The 18,652-nt window shown below is 41.2% G+C and overlaps 3 protein-coding genes across 3 annotated transcripts; all 3 read right to left on the reverse strand.

Moving 5' to 3' along the window:
• Positions 1-1,803: 1,803 nt before the first annotated feature.
• On the reverse strand, positions 1,804-3,912 carry LOC133729451 (CBL-interacting serine/threonine-protein kinase 20). Its single transcript, XM_062156986.1, has 2 exons — positions 3,754-3,912; positions 1,804-3,510 (listed from the first exon to the last, which is right to left on the reverse strand). Exon 2 carries the CDS (start codon positions 3,386-3,388, stop codon positions 2,000-2,002), a length of 1,389 nt encoding a protein of 462 aa, XP_062012970.1. The 5' UTR covers positions 3,389-3,510; positions 3,754-3,912; the 3' UTR covers positions 1,804-1,999.
• Positions 3,913-8,153: 4,241 nt separating this feature from the next.
• LOC133731322 (protein DELAY OF GERMINATION 1) lies at positions 8,154-8,923 on the reverse strand. Its single transcript, XM_062158721.1, is given in 2 exon segments — positions 8,154-8,624; positions 8,627-8,923. Coding segments are annotated over 2 exon segments (768 nt in total).
• Positions 8,924-12,427: 3,504 nt separating this feature from the next.
• Positions 12,428-15,348, reverse strand: LOC133729454 (protein WUSCHEL-like). Its single transcript, XM_062156992.1, has 2 exons — positions 14,338-15,348; positions 12,428-14,248 (listed from the first exon to the last, which is right to left on the reverse strand). Exons 1-2 carry the CDS (start codon positions 14,924-14,926, stop codon positions 14,031-14,033), a joined length of 807 nt encoding a protein of 268 aa, XP_062012976.1. The 5' UTR covers positions 14,927-15,348; the 3' UTR covers positions 12,428-14,030.
• Positions 15,349-18,652: the final 3,304 nt, after the last annotated feature.

Here is an 18,652-nt window from a genome sequence, read left to right on the forward strand (position 1 = left end):
TCCATTTCCATGACAAAAATACGAAGCAAATTCCACATGCAACCCTGAACAAGAAGACGTGTATAAGAAGAATCAGGACAGGAAAAAAAGGTCATTGTTGGACCAAAAACAGCAGAGATCCTCAAGGGATTGGATATCTTAGCCTTTTTTAGGCGTAGAAGAAACTAAATTGTTTTTATTTGACAAAAACTTACAACTATAATCTGTATGGTATGGCTTTACAGATGTTATTACTTGGCTGCCTTTTCTCCACCTCCAGTCTCTCCGTTCCAACAATAATTGAGGAAGTGACTGGTAGGTCTCACTTCTCCTTTACATCTTATGGTAGGTATCAATCTTCTCTTTTATATCTTCTTTCATTTTTGGATTGGTTTAGGGTTGGACTCAGAGTTCTTTTTGCAAATTATATGAAAAGAAAATTTGTGTATCAGTTTTTTTGACAACTAATTTGTGTATCAGTTTGAGTGGCCTAGATTTTTGCCAATTGGGTCAAAGCATAGGGTGAGTCAGCTTTCATTATTAACTCAGCTAAATCCAAGTCACATACAGACATCACTGATTCACTGTTATCTGAAACATCATTTTCCTTTCTGCAATTTATTGTTGTTTGTGGACCAATTGGGTGAACTATATAGAAACAATTAGATATAGAGTGATAGCAACAGATGCTAGTTTGATAGTCATTGAAGCGTTTCATATTTTGTGGCAGTTATTAGTTGGTACTTAATCTATATTATGAAATGCAAGAATTTTATTGAAACCAGGACTTCAACATATATATAATGAAACTTGACTGTGAATAATAAGCAAAATTATTAAAAAATAATAATGAAATGTGACTAAATAATTAAAATGAAAACCATATATTGCTCAATGCTATTTCTTTGAGCCAGAAGCTTCCCAACCCTATCATACTCATGAATCGGAGACAAGTGGAATGACACGTTTACTTACTTGGAATGGAAATAATCATGAATCGGAGACAAGTGGAATGGGAGAAGAAATGAATCGGTATTGATTCCGGAGGAATGATTCCTAAACTCATCTCCCCCCTTCGTAATCGAATTCCTGAGTATTCAGAAATCGATTCCTGATAAGGAGGTGGGACCTACATCCATTCCGATTCCTTCATGTGTTAGTAAACGCATGAATTCTTTTACTCAGAATCATTCCGATCCATTTATGTGTTAGTAAACGCAGGAATGTTTTTACCCCGTAATCATTCCCTTTCCTTCCAAGTAAGTAAACGTGCCCTAAGTGTTTAGATTAATTATACTGCTATTTCTTGCTGTCTATGCATCTCTGTCAAAAATGTGGACTATTTCAGCACTGAAACTCTGGTGTAGTTGAAACTTCTGCCCACCAGCTTAAATCTTCAGTAGTGTATCATTTTGGTTCGCGGAATGGAGGCTATTCAATTTTCCCCAGGGAAGGGAAACGCATATCTAATGGGCAGGATTTCATTTCATGGGAAGGGAATTTCATTTCCAATTCTCTAATCCTTGAGCCAAACGAGTTAGTGGTGCCAAGAACAAGAGAACGTGAATTTAGATATTAATTAATGCTCATATAGGGAGCCATGTTACTGATGAAACTTGAAAGGTCTAGTTGCCACTAAATTTGGTAAGGTATTAACAGTTAACACCAGGACATTCATGATCATGTGATTTTAGATACTCCCAATAAATTTGCTTCTTTTTTCATGTGTTGATACCTCATAACTGTCCAGCTTTGCCCATCTATGCAGAAATTAAACTTCCAGAGGTTACCATTGTATGGTTTGAACCTTACCACAGCATCTCCTTTTACAAATATTTGAAACCATATTATTTGTGAAGTACCTTCTTACATTTAGATCTCTCGAATCAGAAGAGAGGACAAACACAACATACAAAAAAGACAAAAAAGATTAAAAACCCTGAAAATGTAATGAAACATAGATACAAATGTTTAGAATTAGTTAATACACAGTTTAGCATGTATCAAGATATCGAAAAGCCTAAGAAATAACTTGGGTTGCTGGCTGATGTTGTTGCTGTGGATCATTTCCTTGCCAAGTCCATACTATGTCTTTAAGAGAGGGCTTTAAATCTTGGTCATAGAATTGCATGTATTCCAATGTGTCCCCAGCTGTTTTCTTCACCTCCACAACAAAAAACGAAGGCGTGACCTCGAAAATCTCAGCATCAATACCAAGCTGCCCTTTTCTTCCTTCCCTGCTGCCCTGCAACTTGACAGTTCCGTCCTGCTTCATGCATCTGAATCTCTCCATCTGCGCTATCTCTTCAAATTTTGAAACAATAGTAGAGGCTGGTTTTGTAGTGGTGAATCGTGACTGTGATGATCTTTGCTTCATATCACCCTCAAACAAACCGGATAGATCAAATCCGGGTGAGAGAGATATGATGTCAAAGGCATTGAAGTTAGTTGGCTTCATGGGGCTTGCTGCTGCAGTAGTAATTGCTGGTTTCCTATTAGAACTGTCTGGTGATCCAAAAGCAGAATGCACATCAGTGATAGATGTGTTTGGATCACCTGGAATCGGTAATGGGGCATCAATGTGCTTAAACCCCTTCTTGAACCAACTGTTCTCCATGATCTTGTCCACACTTATTCTCGCGGTGGCATTCGGATCAAGAATCCGTGCAAGAAGCTTACGAACCTCTGGAGGGAACCAATGCGGACTCTTAAAGTCTCCTCTGCTGATCTTCCTGTACATTTCCATGAGATTTGTGTCATGGAATGGAAGAAAACCAGCCAAAAGAACGTAAAGGACAACCCCACATGACCATATATCAGCCTTGGCACCATCATAACCTTTCTTGTTGATCACTTCTGGTGCTACATAAGCAGGAGTTCCACAAGTTGTGTGCAGCAGACCATCTTGACCTCTCGACTCCCACAATGCACTCAGCCCGAAATCTGAAACCTTGAGGTTACCATGCTCATCAACCAGGAGATTCTCTGGCTTGATGTCACGGTGATAAACTCCGCGGCTGTGGCAGTAATCAACGGCGCCAATCAACTGTTGAAAGTATTTTCTAGCCATGTCTTCCTTGAGCTTTCCCCTGGCAACCTTGTTGAAGAGCTCACCACCTCTCACATACTCCATGGCAAAGTAGATTTTGGTCTTGCTGGCCATCACTTCATAGAGCTGAACAACATTTGGGTGCCTAACAAGGCGCATCACAGAGATTTCACGCTTGATTTGATCAATCAATCCCACTTGTTGCACCTTCTCCTTGTCTATGATCTTAATGGCAACACTTTGGCCGGTCTTCATGTTTCGAGCATGGTATACCTTTGCAAATGTACCTTTCCCGAGAAGGCGCCCCAGCTCGTACTTCTGCATCAATATGTTTCCTTTCTTGTTCTCCATATTGGACATTTTGATACCAACCTTGCTTCCCTTTTCACCACAGAAACAGATGGTGAAAACGAAACAAGATTAAGACGAGCAATCAAGGAAAATGTTCACTCGATTGCATTACACCTTCGATGTCTCCCATGCTGATCACATTGATACAAAAGAAGAAAAAAGTAAATTAAATTATGTATTAAACACTAAAATGGAGGAAAGAAATCAAAGCGTGGGGACACAAGGAATTCAACTCATGCATGCCAAAAGGCAGGATGAGGGAAATCCCTTGTGAATGCAAAATCAATGCAAAAAGATTTCAACCCATGCCATATGGCTTCATGAGAAAATCCCTTGCGCAAGGAAACACGATGCAATATCAACAAGAAGCCTACCCGATCATTCTCTTAATAGAACAAAGAGACCCTCCTATTCCCAGCACCACGCTGTCTTGCTCTCTGTGTAAAAATAGCAGCACTATATTATGTTCTCTGTTAAGGAGTACTGGACCTGATTTAAGCTGCTATGTATAGTAATAGACAGTTGGTGGTTTTGCTATTATAAGAGAAGAAAGTTACACTTACTAGAATCTGACTCACACCAATCTGGACTACTGGTTGAGATTGAGTCTCAGACAGTTTGTCCAATTTGGACCACAATGCTAACTATCATTGAACTTGAGCCAAGGAAGGAATCCATGTGGATACCACGTGGGTAATCTGGTGTGACCTACATGATCCAATTGTTGGCCACAAAGTTGATACAGTGGAAGAGAATGAGAGAGGTTGTGGCGGTGGAAGGTGGTTAAAGTTGGTCCACTCAGAGAATGGTGCCAAATGGAATGAGTTCAATTAGTGGCTTGCCCACAAAATATCCACTCCGAAGTCCAATCTGATATCTATATATCTTTGTCTCTTAAAGGCACTATGTGATGGTGGGGGTGATCCAGTTACTCTGTATAGATAGGATTCTTTCCTGTTATCTTTCCTGACTAGACTCTGTTCTTGAAATCAAGAATATTCACTTTTAACTTTTAGGTTTTTCCAAGTTTGTATATATTCAGAACTCAGAAGATGGAGAGGAGGCCTAGTAACAAATCAAAAAACTCTCTCTGGTGAAGACGAAGGTACAGGGACAGGGTTTTGGGTCTGTCATTTGGATCACTCAATGAGCCCATCAAACAGAGTTCAAGCCATCAAGAAGCCCATTGCAAGGCCAATAAGGATTCGTTGGTAAAATATAAACATTTAAGAAATCCTTTGCCCGACGCACAATGTGTTGGCAGAAGGTGAAGGTGTCTTTCGAAAACTATTATCGATGAAAGCTTGACCGAAAACTATTACCGACGAAAAAAGGGCTAAATGTATTCAAACCTTTGACTCCAAAGTAATTAACAAACCCAAAAACTAATTAGGGTCGTAATAGCAAACTCACAACTAACTCACTTAGAAATAGCGTCAAAATCTTCTAAGATCCCCAGGCTACAATTTTAGTCAATTTTGTCTAATTTGCAATTTGAGATTCTACATATTCTACCAGAGACACATACCATACAAAGAAAAATTAGTATGTGACCAAAAAAAAAAAAAAATTAATGAGTGACAAAAATTTCACATCCGAAACTCATAATTAATGTCATTCATGGAGACATGTACAACACCATAAACCAAAGTTATCAAACTCAAGCACACACATTGTAATACCCCGAAAAATCCAAATTAAATTCCGTGGATTTTTTAGAAATGATTTCACGATAGTGGGAGCGAGTACGAGGCTCGGAGAAGTTGTGGAATTAGTTCGAACGATTAATTTTCGAAAACGAACGTTATTTAGGGGCTCGCGAAAGTTGACTTTTTATACGTTCAAAATTTGGGGAAACTTCCTTCATGAAAGTTGTAGAGCTCGTCGACACGATCGCGTGCATATGCGGAACGCAAAAATCGAAGTTCGTATGAATTAGTTATGATTTTTTGAAAATGTTTCCAAATTAGTATAAAGCTTCCATTTTCGGAAATTTCCGAAAATATTTTCAGAATTTCCAAAAATGGAAGCTCGGAGCTGCAGCCCCTCCCCCGACCGGAAATCGCCTTCGATTTTCTTCCGGCTATTTCTTCCTCCTCCGGCCACCGATCCTCACCAAACTTCTTCCATTGGCTTCGTATGGTCCTTGCGCACCTGTCTGTGGCAGCCTTGCACGGCGGCACGGCCCCTAGCGGCGGCGGCGGCCCGGTTTCGATTTAAGCTCGATTTTGGTCAACGCCAGTTTTCTCCTAGCTCCGGCCACCAAAACTTCCGATCCTTGGCTCCATGAACTCCCCTCAACCTGCTGATCATCATACTAGGAGGATTGCACCTAGAGTGACCGGTTTCACGTTCGTCGGAGCTCGGTAAGTTTTCAATCCGAAACGAAAATCTTTCGATCGGTATATCTCGAGCTGTAGTGCATCGTTTTGATTGATTCTTGAACCAGTGAGTTCTCCTTGATGTTCTTAACAACTCTCTAGAAGGGATCGAAGCCTGAAATTGAAGTTTTGACGTCGAAATCAAGCCTTGCCAGATTCTGCAAATTTCGCCGGATTCTGGAAATTTTCCGGCCACCTCGACTGTTTTAGGTAATTTCAACCACTTCCGGTCATTTTCAGCTTACATGATAGTTATGAAAGTTGTTAACCATGATGAGAGGAAGAGGAGCAGCCCGGCCCCGACACCATTGGCGGTGGTCGGCGGCGGCTCTGCCCTAACTCCGGCGTCCCTTTTCCGGCCACCTCCGGGGGTCAAAAATATAGTTTCTGTGCATTTTTAGATTCTATATTTCAATACGATCATTTCGATATATTATACGCAATTTTTGGATATCGTATGATTAAGTTATGAATTTTTAAGTTTCGATCGATTTCGATCGTTAGATTTGTGATCTGTGAAGTTAGGACCGTCAGATGGACTTGTAGTTTTGATATGATGATCTTATGACTGTTCCAGTGGCTTTGTGTGGTCATGGGCGAAGATCCGACTGTTGGATCTTCGTATAAATGCAAAACAGTGATTAGGGAGGCGATTCGTGAGAATCCGTCCGTCGGATTTTCGTATAAATTTGTGAAGATGTTAGTAAGGACGATTCAGGAAGATCCGACCGTTGGATCTTCGTGATGATTTTTGGAGGGTGATCCTAAGGGCGATCCGTGAGGATCCGACCGTTGGATCATCATTTAATTTCGATCCGACCGTTGGATTGTCGTTTGAATATGTTTTTGAGTTATTGGCTAAGTTAAGGTCATGTGTGATTAGGTGATTGACGGTCTCCCTTGGGTGAGCGGTTTTGGTGTGTATTGTGTTGAATTGAAGACGCAGCGGGAATATCGAGGTGAGTAAAATCGCACATGGTTCATTTACAAACCGAAATTCAGTGATTGAATTCTATAGTGATTTTGTGAAAACTGTTTTAAGAAAATCAATATTTGTTTTAAATTATATGGACTTGATCGACTACGGTCCATAGGTAAGTAAAATGTATTTAAAGTATAAAAATGAATTTATCGATTTTTAAATGCATGTGAACTATAGTTGGTATTAGTGGTCATTCTTGTGTGGGTGACTACGTATATATATATTTACGTGGAATATATATTGGATGTGTGGTATTTGGTGAAGTGTGGAATTGATGCGATTGATTTACAATTCGAGCATTACTCTCTAGAAGATATAATTTATCTTATAGGTTGAGTTGAGTGTGATAAAGAGTAATTGAGTAAAGTTCTATAGTTGAGTCGTTGAGATGAGTTAAATGAGGAGTCGAGTGATTTGAGGCAAATATTTTCGTAAGGGTGAACCTTGGCCAAGGTGACACTCTACGATTCAGTTAGAGCTCTAGTCTGTCTGCCTTTGTACTGCTTGGGGGATAACCTTGAGTTATCGTATGCCCTTGAGTACACTATACTGCTAGGGGGATAACCTTGAGTTATCGTATGCCCTTGAGTACATCATACTGCTTGGGGGATAAACGAGTTATCATATGCCCTTGGGTATGACATACTGAATGGGGTGATTAATATAATTAATCATAAGCCTGTAAGTATGATATACTGAATGGGGTGATTAATATAATTAATCATAAGCCTGTAAGTATAATATACTGCATGGGATGATTTATATAAATAAATCATAAGCCTGTGAGTATATATTGAGTAAGAAGTTGTTTGTTTTTGAGTAGTCATTGTGAGATGTGAGTTTATTGATGCTTGAAGTGACGTTGTACACTTCAATTATGATGCAAAGAAAATACTTGAGTTGAATTTATGCTTGAGTTGATTTGGTTACTTTAAATCGTGCAATCCTTTCATTTACTCATACGAGCTTTGCAAAAAGCTTACCGGGTTTGTATTGTTGCAATCCCGGTACACTATTCAAACGGTGTAGCGGGTAATCCTACAGGTCAGGAAAATCAGGAAGGTGATCGAGCTGCGTAGAGTAGCTGCATTTGTGTGAATCTGACTTTCTTTTGTGAGGTGTGTTATGCTCATTGAGCTACATTTATATTTGGAGAGAGTGTGCTGTAATCAATAAACTCCTTGAGGATTTGGTTATGTAATATTGGGTGGTGTGAGGTGTGTTTGTTCTGAAAAAAAAAATTTCAGAACGTTATTGTAATAATTATTATTCATGTTTCGGATTTGAATTTGTTATTCAAAATTCGGGGCGTGACACACATGAAGAAGTAAAAAGAGATATTGTACTAATCGGTTAAAAGTTGTACTCAATAAAACAGAAAAAAAAAAAAAAAAACAAATAATCGAACTAATTAACATTCCTCATCGCTTTCTTTCCTCCCGTGCTTCTGATCCCTCTGGCTTCCCCAATTATGCACACAGAGATGAAGCTTCTTACTCGCCACCAGAAAATCCACTGCCTGAAGAGGACTCAATATCTTCACAAGCTCCTTAAGCGTGTTCATCCTCAGCCCATCTGCCTCCTCCAAAACCTTTACCATTTGTCGACCATGATTATCCAGAACCTTTTCCACCACCCCGTTCATCTCCCCAACTTTGCTCAGCCCTTTCGCAATCATCGCAATCGGCTGGTCCGCTATGTCCTCCTGCAGATCCGCCAGCTTCATCGTCAGCCTCTCTTCCTCGCTTATTGTCTTGCTCTGCAAGGCGTTGATCATCAGAAGCTGTGTGGAGCTCATGACCTCGCTGAGGTACCCCTCTTTCGTGCCACGGAGGAACTCGGTGAGCTTGGACTCGACTTCCGAGCCGCTGAGGACGTACACGACTACACGAGGCGGAAAAATAAGGAAGGGCGGCAGCCGGCGATCCAGAGAAGAGAGTTCTCCCAGGGAGAGCACCAGTTCGGTGCAAAGTAGGCAGAGATGTCTTTGTGGGCGAGTTTGTTACGCTTTTTGATGTAGTCCTGGAAGTGAGTGATGCTCTTCTCGGCGAGCTGTTTAAGTTGGTCTATGTTTTCCGGCTCGACGGTGAGAGCTTGGGAAAGCTCCGAGAGGTCTTTCTCTTGGGTTGTCATCCATTCTTTGAAGCAGCATTTGGATTCCTCTCTGTCACCGCTTGCCATTTTTAGGGTTTGGGATTTATTGTGGAGAAGCAGTGAAAGAAAGAAGTATTTGCATTACATCTTTTGCCTTGCAAGAAGGGAAAGAATTGAAGCGGTGGTGTGTGTTAGGGATGTTCATGATGTTTTGGAAGGACACGTAGAGATGGTGATGACTAGTCTCGCTTGGTTTTCAGCAGCTCGAGTTCCATAGACTCAGATTTTGATCTCATGCACGTGACACCTAGGTGAGGAGATTGACACATCACAATTGAGAACCCAAAAACTTAATTTGATTTGTTTGTTGTTTTGTTGTTCGTTGTTCGGACTTGTTCCATGATGGAAGAGCTGGGTTTTTTAATTTGTAGGCAAGACAAGTGTTTAGGTTGTAATAACCGGATTTTTATAATTAATCAAAAGCAAGGAACATGATCATTTCATTCTTTACCTTTCATGATGATTGTCGATTAGAGCACTATGAATTGTTGCCGACACTCGATCGACCGACAGCAGAAACTTAATTCCTTTCCTCTCTATTTCTCTCTCGTTCTCTCTCTCGTTTCCTCTCGTCACAGTCGAAGAAACAAAACAGAGCTTTGTTCATCGTGCTGCACCGTCCACCACAGACCACCAAACAACCTCAGACCACCTTCCACGGCTTCGCCTCGACCTTGCGCAGCTACCGGAGGTAACCTTGCGCGGCGGCACGGCCGGCAGCGACGGCGGCGACCCCGAGTCCGGTTTAGCTCGTTTTCGTTCCAAACTCGATATCTCGAGCTACAGAGCACCATTTCACTTGATTCTTGGCTCATTGAGCTCGCCTCATCTTCCTATACAAGCACCAAGAAGGATCGGAACTGGATCGAACGTTTTCACGTTCGTCGGAGCTCGACCCGTGCGGATCGAACAACCAACCTTCGGATCAAGATATCTCGAGCTATACACGATCGTTTCTTGTGATTCTTGGCTTGTTGAGTTCATAAGGAAGTTCTGAACAATTCTCCAGAAGGGATCGAGGCGTGAGGTTGTAATTTTCACGTCGATTTTGGAGCTCGCCGGATTCTGGAAATTTTCCACCACCACCGAAGCTTTTGATAGGTATATCTCGAGTTGTAGTGCATCGTTTTGAGTGATTCTTAAACTGGTAAACTCACCTTGAGTTTCTTAACAACTCTCTAGAAGGAATCGAAGCCTGAAATTGAAGTTTTGACGTCGAAATCAAGCCTTGCCGGATTCTGCAAAATTCTGGAATTTTTCCGACCACCGAAGCTTTCGATCGGTATATCTCGAGCTACAGACCATATTTTTCTGTGATTCTTGAACCAGTGAGTTCTTCTTGAGTTTCTTAACAACTCTTCAGAAGGAATCGAAGCCTTAAATTGACGTTTTTACGTCGAATTGGAGCTCGCCGTTTTCTGCAGTTTCTCGCCGGTTTCTGGAAAATTCCGGCCACCTTCATACTGTTCAAGGTAATTTTCGACCCCTTCCGGTCATTTTCAGACTTCGTGCTAGTTATGAAAGTTGTCAAGCATGATGAGAGGAAGAAGAGCAGCCCGGCCCCGACACCATTGGTGGTGGTCGGCGGCGGCTCTGCCACTAACTCCGGCGGCCCTTTCCGGCCACCTCCGGGGATCAAAAATATGGTTTCTGTACATTTTCAGATTCTATATTTCAATACGATCATTTCGATATATTATACGCAATTTTTGGATATCGTATGATTAAGTTATGAATTTTTAAGTTTAGATCGATTTCGATCGTTAGATTTGTGATCTGTGAAGTTAGTACCGTCAGATGGACTTGTAGTTTTGATATGATGATCTTATGACAGTCCCAGTGGCTTTGTGTAGTCATGGGCGAAGATCCGACCGTTGGATCTTCGTATAAATGCAAAACAGTGATTAGGAAGGCGATCCGTGAGGATCCGACCGTTGGATCATCATTTAATTTCAATCCGACCGTTGGATTGTCGTTTGATTATGTTTTTGAGTTATTTGCTAAGTTAAGGTCATGTTTGATTAGGTGATCGACGGTTTGATTTGGCGGACGATTCGTGAAATTGTATTTTGAGCTGTTAAGAAGACGCAGCGGGAATTTAGAGGTGAGTAAACCTCACGTGGTTCATATTACGAACCGAATAAATTTAATTACCTTATTTTGTCGTAATTGCGTGAAAATATTTATGAAATAAATATTTGTTTTAAAATCATATGGACTTGATCAACTACGGTCCATGGGTAAGTAAAATGATTTTTACTATACAAATGAATTTCTCGGTTTATTGCATGTGAACTATAGTTGGTATTAGTGATTATCCCTGAGCGGATAATTACGTATATATATATTTACGTGATTATATGTGAATGGTGTGACATTGAAGAGTGTGGAATTGGGATGATTAAATTATCATGAATTGACATGTAACTTACCATATTTATATGTGATGAACATGATTGATGAGTTCTTGTTAATATTCATGATTTACATTGGAGGATGTATAGAGTTAGAGAATGTAGGATTCTGAGGATGAGGTGTCCGAAGTTCGACGGTTAAGGATAACCGGAGTGTTTGTGTACTGAGGACGGGGATGTCCAAGGTGCGACGGTTTATTATTAACCGAAGTTGTGTGCTGAGGACGGGGATGTCCAAAGTGCGACGGTTTATTATTAACCGAAGTATATGGTGCTGAGGACGGGGATGTCCAAAGCGCGACGGTTATAGTGTTAACCGAAGTATTTTTGCCGTTGCTTGACCCTAGGCCAAGGTGTCAGAGGTAACGAGGCAGTTAGAGCTCTAACGTGTTATGGGATGGGACCAAAGTGGTGATAGTGTTGTGAGATAGGACCAAAAATGGTGATAGTGTTGTGTGATAAGACCAAAGTGGTGATATTGAATGGGTTTGACGTTTGCGTCGTGGATGTTGAGATTGTTGGTTGTGTTGTTGAGTTATAAGAATTGTAATTTAAAATCAACAGTTCTTTCTTGTTTACTCATACTGGCTGTAAAAAGCTTACCGGGTTTTGTGTTGTTGCAACTCCCGGTACACTATTCAAATTGTGTAGCGGGAAATCCTACAGGTCAGGAGAACCAGGACGGTGATCGGGCTGCTTAGAGTAGTGTTATGTGAATTACAGCATTATATTGTGAGGTTTGTTATGCTCATTTAGAGCTTTGCAATTTTACTTTGTAAGAGTGAATTGTAATAATTAACTCGAGGTTTTCGAGTTTTTGTGTTGAGTGGCGAGTGGTGTGTTTGTTTGTGAGAAAAAAATTCAGAACGTATTTGTATTAATTGTTTATTCATGTTTCGGATTTGAATTGGTTATTCAAAATTCGGGGCGTGACAGTTTGGTATCAAAGCGTAAGGTACATATTTGGTGATAATCAGTACCTCCCGAGTGATGGCCCGTCTGCAGCGGATCCCCATCATATACTCTTCGGTACTGGTATAATCATTGGGTATGTCTTAGTATGGGGTCTAGACAACGTGTAAGTCCGTAGGACGGTAGAGTTGTCTACTAAGTTCGTATTAGAATAAGTTTAGTTTCCGCGAGTTGTGATCTTCGAGGAATAGGAACCTCTGGATTTAACTCTGATGAGTCGGTGAGGTAGAGGTCGAGTCTGATGTAGGGACAGGATCTTTCTATGGAGACAGTTGAGGATGAGGTGGAGGCATTAGAGGTTGAGTTGCCTAGTCTACCTGTAGTTGATGTGATGGATGTTATTCTTGGGTTGAAATGGTGAAAGAGATTAAGACCCTAGGAATAGTTGAAAAGAGAATTGATCTCACCAACTCAAGATGATAGGAGTGTGAGAGATTATGAGACAGAATTCTCAAGACTATATTGGTGTACGAGTGTAGTGATGTAATTTGGGAGATACTTATGTTACCTTTAATAAGGGTAGTATGTTAAGTGATCATGGCATAGGTTGACTTTGTAAGTGAAGTGGTGGAGTTTGTGTAGCTTCTTTGAGTTATAACCTTTGAGGAATGGGAACCTTTGGATTAAACTCTGGTGGAGTTATTGAGGATGGTTTCCACGAAAAACAGTATCCTTATGTGCATTGTAGTCGTTGGTTGTTGGGGTCATGGTGTTTGACCAATGCTTGTATCTAAAGTCGTTACGAGTATTTGACTAGTAGTTGTGATACTTTCCATTAGTTGGATATGCAGATGTTTTGAGTTGAAGAATACTTAGCAGTTATTGGTTGCTTAGTGATGGAATTGTGTTATAATGGAGCATTCATTCATGCTCAGTTGTTTGGTGTTTAGGATAGCTACTATATATTAGCTAAATGTCGGGGTGTGGTTTGAGGTCTGCGGATGGTATTGGAAATTATTGTGGAGTGCTGCTTCACTGACTATTGTTGAGTAGTGATGCATAATTCGTTGTTACTATGATGGATTTTGTGTATGGTTGACTTATGGAAAGATTGATATGACCTCGTGATAGGATTGACTGTGAAGAGACATTGTGTTGATGTATGAGCTTAGGTAATAACGTTGTTTTCAACTCTAGGAGTGCTAGGGTTGTATAACTAATTTATGAGGCCAGATACTGTTGTGAGGACAGATTATGGATTATGACGTGGTTAGTGTGAAGTGCTATAATCACAGAATTTTGACCACTAGATGTTGACTTACCACCAAATGAGCAGTGAGGTGATTCGTGGGTGAGATACTGAGTGTTGTACCAGTATCGATTAGTGGATGCTAAGATGGTACATATTGCTTGTTGAAGCAATTGATAGATGGAATGATCGAGATTTTTTTTAGAGTTGTAAGTGTAACTCTAAAGATGTGGGTTTTTCCTAACTAACTCAGGAAGTGTTTAGCTTTATTAATCCCTAATTCTAGCGACGAAATTATTGTGTTTGGTTTGACTCAGAGGATACTAGCTTGACCTCTGTGTGACTTAATTGATTGCTAGGTTTTGAGTGATTGTTTTTATTGCATCATTATGAAAGATGTGTGCAGCAGAGTTCTCGATGGTTTTTGAAAAGAGTATTGAGTGACCAAGGTTCGATCCTTGGTGTTGTTGTTGGTTAAACAAAAAGAAAAGAAAACATGCACACAATCTTATTGATTTTATATTACAAAAAGGGAAACGAGGACTATTCTATACTAAGCCTAGTCAGCAGCTCCGGATGGGTTGAGGCTGAGCTCAAGAGAAACGTTTGAGCCACTGTGGTAACCGCCTGAGCCACCAGAATAGTAACCAAATGCGCTACCTTCCTCGGAAGTAGTCTTCAGGTTACCAAAGACGTCCTCGCCGTGCACGGGGAACAGAGGAAGAGTTTGAACCTCCTGGTGATCTCCTCCTCGTTGTTGTAGGGATGTTTGTCCTCCTGTTGTGCCAAAAGAGTTGTACTGGTATTAGTGTTGAAGTGTGAGGAAGATTATGAAACAAAATTTAAATCAAGAAATCCTTCATTACCAGTAGAATAGGTGGAACCAAAGTTGAGATCAATGGATCTACCATCATCAGTAGAACTAGTGGACCCAAAATTGATGTCGATGGATCCACCAGCTGGCCCAAAATTGATGTCGATGGATCCACCAGCACCAGTAGAACCAGTGGACCCAAAATTGAGATCGATGGATCCACCAGTACCAAGAGAACTAGTTCCCATGGGCACTGGAGCAGCCTGATTACACCTATTCATCTGCTTCTCTCGAGCCCTGACGTTCTGGAACCAAAAGTAAATGTTCTTACCCTCAACATGTCCATACTGGTTCAGCTGGAGGCAGATCTCGTGAATGTGCTCTGTAGATGGGCACTTAAATCCCTTGACGTAGTAAAGATCCTTGAGGATTCTTATTTGTTCTGGAGTAGGAATCCATCTGGTACGGCTTCGCCAGAAATCCATGTTGGCACTACTTCCAGCTGCTTGGGTGTTTCCTCCCTCCTCTGTTGGTTGCTGTTGTTGTGGTTCCATTTGTTGCGGGGTTTGGAGCTCCATTAGTTGCAGAGTTCGTGGCTCTTGGGTCATGAGGTGAGAGGATGTGAATATCGAGGAATACATGGTTTAGTGTTTGAGGGAGATTTTGTTAGAAGGATTGGAGTTGTTGAACTGGTGATTGGAGATCTGAGATTCTCAGAGGAAAGATGAAATCGAATCTTCAAATGGGAGAGAAGATCAGAAGAGAAGGATTGAAATTGATGAAGAAAGGATTTGAGTTTCGAGAGGAAGACTGCAGAGTTTGAGAGAGAATGGCTGGGGAAAAATTCTTTTCTTTGGTGTGAACAGTTTTTCTCCAGGATGCACCTATTTATAGAACGAGGTGAGCAGATCTCCACCGTTGGATGGACGATCTCTGAGATTCAATCTACGCGTTGGATTAAAGTCATCCGAAAACCCGGAAAAGTTGTTGGCGCGTGGAGAGCGTGTAAGGGGACAGGCCGAACCTCGAGACGCTGTGGCAGACAGCTTTAGCCGAAAGTGATTTGCTTTCCGTAAATCACGGAAGAGACGTGTCGTGGCACGTGGAGTGTACCGACAGTTTGTCGTTATTCTATCGCTTATGATAGAATAAATAAAAGAAGTTGCATGGATAGTAACGAGAGCAGCTGGTGCTCTAGTGGTTGAAGAGCAAGGCTCTTGTACAAGAGGTCAGAGGTTCGAACCTTGCCTCTCGTTTATTTTTATTATGTTCGCTTATGACATAATAAGTATAACATTTGTACACATTATATTAAGCACAGCTTGTGCTCCAGTGGTTGGGGGAAAAAGGTTTCGTGCGGCAGGTTGAGGTTTCGAACCTTGTCTTCCCTGTTATTTTATTTATGTCGCTTATGACATAATAAATATAACACGTGAGCATATATTAATGAAGGTAGCTCTTGCTTCAGTGGTTGGGAGCAAAACCTTCGTGTTCGAGGTCGGGAGTTCGAACCTTACCTCTTACAAATATTTTTGGATCTCGTATATGCTTGATATACGGACGTATATACGGTATGTACGGTATACATACATATATATGGTCTGTACGGTATGCATACGTATATACAGTTGTACGATATGCATACGTATATACGGTCTGTACGGTATGCATACATATATACGGTATACCTACGGTATGTACAATTTCATACCGTAGCCGAGCTGGAAGTCGGTGGGCCGATTGGTAGGCCCAAATGTTAAGCCCAATTGTTCGGCCCGAATGGTAGGCCCAAATGTTAAACCCAAATTGGTTCGGGCCGGTTCGAAATGTGAATGGTTCGGTTTCTTCGGCCCAATTGGCCAGCCCTAATGCTTAGCCAAGGATTGAGCAAGCCCAAGTCATCGTCACTGGGTGACATATTTTATTGGCGTGCTTTTGGGGATGATTTGTTTTGAGTGATGCTAATTGAGTAGCGAAACGCTTTGTGGGAGTGTTTACTGTGCTTGTATGCCAGTACAGGGTGAAGATCTATGTGAGGATCTATGAGATAATCTCTGTGAAGATCTAAGTGATGATCTATGTGATGATCCATGTGATGATTTTGTGTAATTGATGTGGAGTGATGTTGAGCAGTTGTGTTGTGAGTTTACGTTTGTGATGAAAGGATTTAGTGGCCATAGGAATGTATTTTTATACAAAGGGCTGAGGCTTTGTAGATTACTACAGATTTGGAAAAGATGGAGATTCTATAGTTAGAGTCTGACATGAGAGTGAAGTATCCACAGCTCTTTGTGGAATTGGGTGCTTGAATTTCGGGACGAAATTCGTTTAAGGGGGGTAGATTGTAATAACCGGATTTTTATAATTAATCAAAAGCAAGGAACATGATCATTTCATTCTTTACCTTTCATGATGATTGTCGATTAGAGCACTATGAATTGTTGCCGACACTCGATCGACCGACAGCAGAAACTTAATTCCTTTCCTCTCTATTTCTCTCTCGTTCTCTCTCTCGTTTCCTCTCGTCACAGTCGAAGAAACAAAACAGAGCTTTGTTCATCGTGCTGCACCGTCCACCACAGACCACCAAACAACCTCAGACCACCTTCCACGGCTTCGCCTCGACCTTGCGCAGCTACCGGAGGTAACCTTGCGCGGCGGCACGGCCGGCAGCGACGGCGGCGACCCCGAGTCCGGTTTAGCTCGTTTTCGTTCCAAACTCGATATCTCGAGCTACAGAGCACCATTTCACTTGATTCTTGGCTCATTGAGCTCGCCTCATCTTCCTATACAAGCACCAAGAAGGATCGGAACTGGATCGAACGTTTTCACGTTCGTCGGAGCTCGACCCGTGCGGATCGAACAACCAACCTTCGGATCAAGATATCTCGAGCTATACACGATCGTTTCTTGTGATTCTTGGCTTGTTGAGTTCATAAGGAAGTTCTGAACAATTCTCCAGAAGGGATCGAGGCGTGAGGTTGTAATTTTCACGTCGATTTTGGAGCTCGCCGGATTCTGGAAATTTTCCACCACCACCGAAGCTTTTGATAGGTATATCTCGAGTTGTAGTGCATCGTTTTGAGTGATTCTTAAACTGGTAAACTCACCTTGAGTTTCTTAACAACTCTCTAGAAGGAATCGAAGCCTGAAATTGAAGTTTTGACGTCGAAATCAAGCCTTGCCGGATTCTGCAAAATTCTGGAATTTTTCCGACCACCGAAGCTTTCGATCGGTATATCTCGAGCTACAGACCATATTTTTCTGTGATTCTTGAACCAGTGAGTTCTTCTTGAGTTTCTTAACAACTCTTCAGAAGGAATCGAAGCCTTAAATTGACGTTTTTACGTCGAATTGGAGCTCGCCGTTTTCTGCAGTTTCTCGCCGGTTTCTGGAAAATTCCGGCCACCTTCATACTGTTCAAGGTAATTTTCGACCCCTTCCGGTCATTTTCAGACTTCGTGCTAGTTATGAAAGTTGTCAAGCATGATGAGAGGAAGAAGAGCAGCCCGGCCCCGACACCATTGGTGGTGGTCGGCGGCGGCTCTGCCACTAACTCCGGCGGCCCTTTCCGGCCACCTCCGGGGATCAAAAATATGGTTTCTGTACATTTTCAGATTCTATATTTCAATACGATCATTTCGATATATTATACGCAATTTTTGGATATCGTATGATTAAGTTATGAATTTTTAAGTTTAGATCGATTTCGATCGTTAGATTTGTGATCTGTGAAGTTAGTACCGTCAGATGGACTTGTAGTTTTGATATGATGATCTTATGACAGTCCCAGTGGCTTTGTGTAGTCATGGGCGAAGATCCGACCGTTGGATCTTCGTATAAATGCAAAACAGTGATTAGGAAGGCGATCCGTGAGGATCCGACCGTTGGATCATCATTTAATTTCAATCCGACCGTTGGATTGTCGTTTGATTATGTTTTTGAGTTATTTGCTAAGTTAAGGTCATGTTTGATTAGGTGATCGACGGTTTGATTTGGCGGACGATTCGTGAAATTGTATTTTGAGCTGTTAAGAAGACGCAGCGGGAATTTAGAGGTGAGTAAACCTCACGTGGTTCATATTACGAACCGAATAAATTTAATTACCTTATTTTGTCGTAATTGCGTGAAAATATTTATGAAATAAATATTTGTTTTAAAATCATATGGACTTGATCAACTACGGTCCATGGGTAAGTAAAATGATTTTTACTATACAAATGAATTTCTCGGTTTATTGCATGTGAACTATAGTTGGTATTAGTGATTATCCCTGAGCGGATAATTACGTATATATATATTTACGTGATTATATGTGAATGGTGTGACATTGAAGAGTGTGGAATTGGGATGATTAAATTATCATG

Source organism: Rosa rugosa, chromosome 2 (genome assembly GCF_958449725.1).
Source record: "Rosa rugosa chromosome 2, drRosRugo1.1, whole genome shotgun sequence".
Lineage (NCBI taxonomy): Eukaryota > Viridiplantae > Streptophyta > Magnoliopsida > Rosales > Rosaceae > Rosa > Rosa rugosa.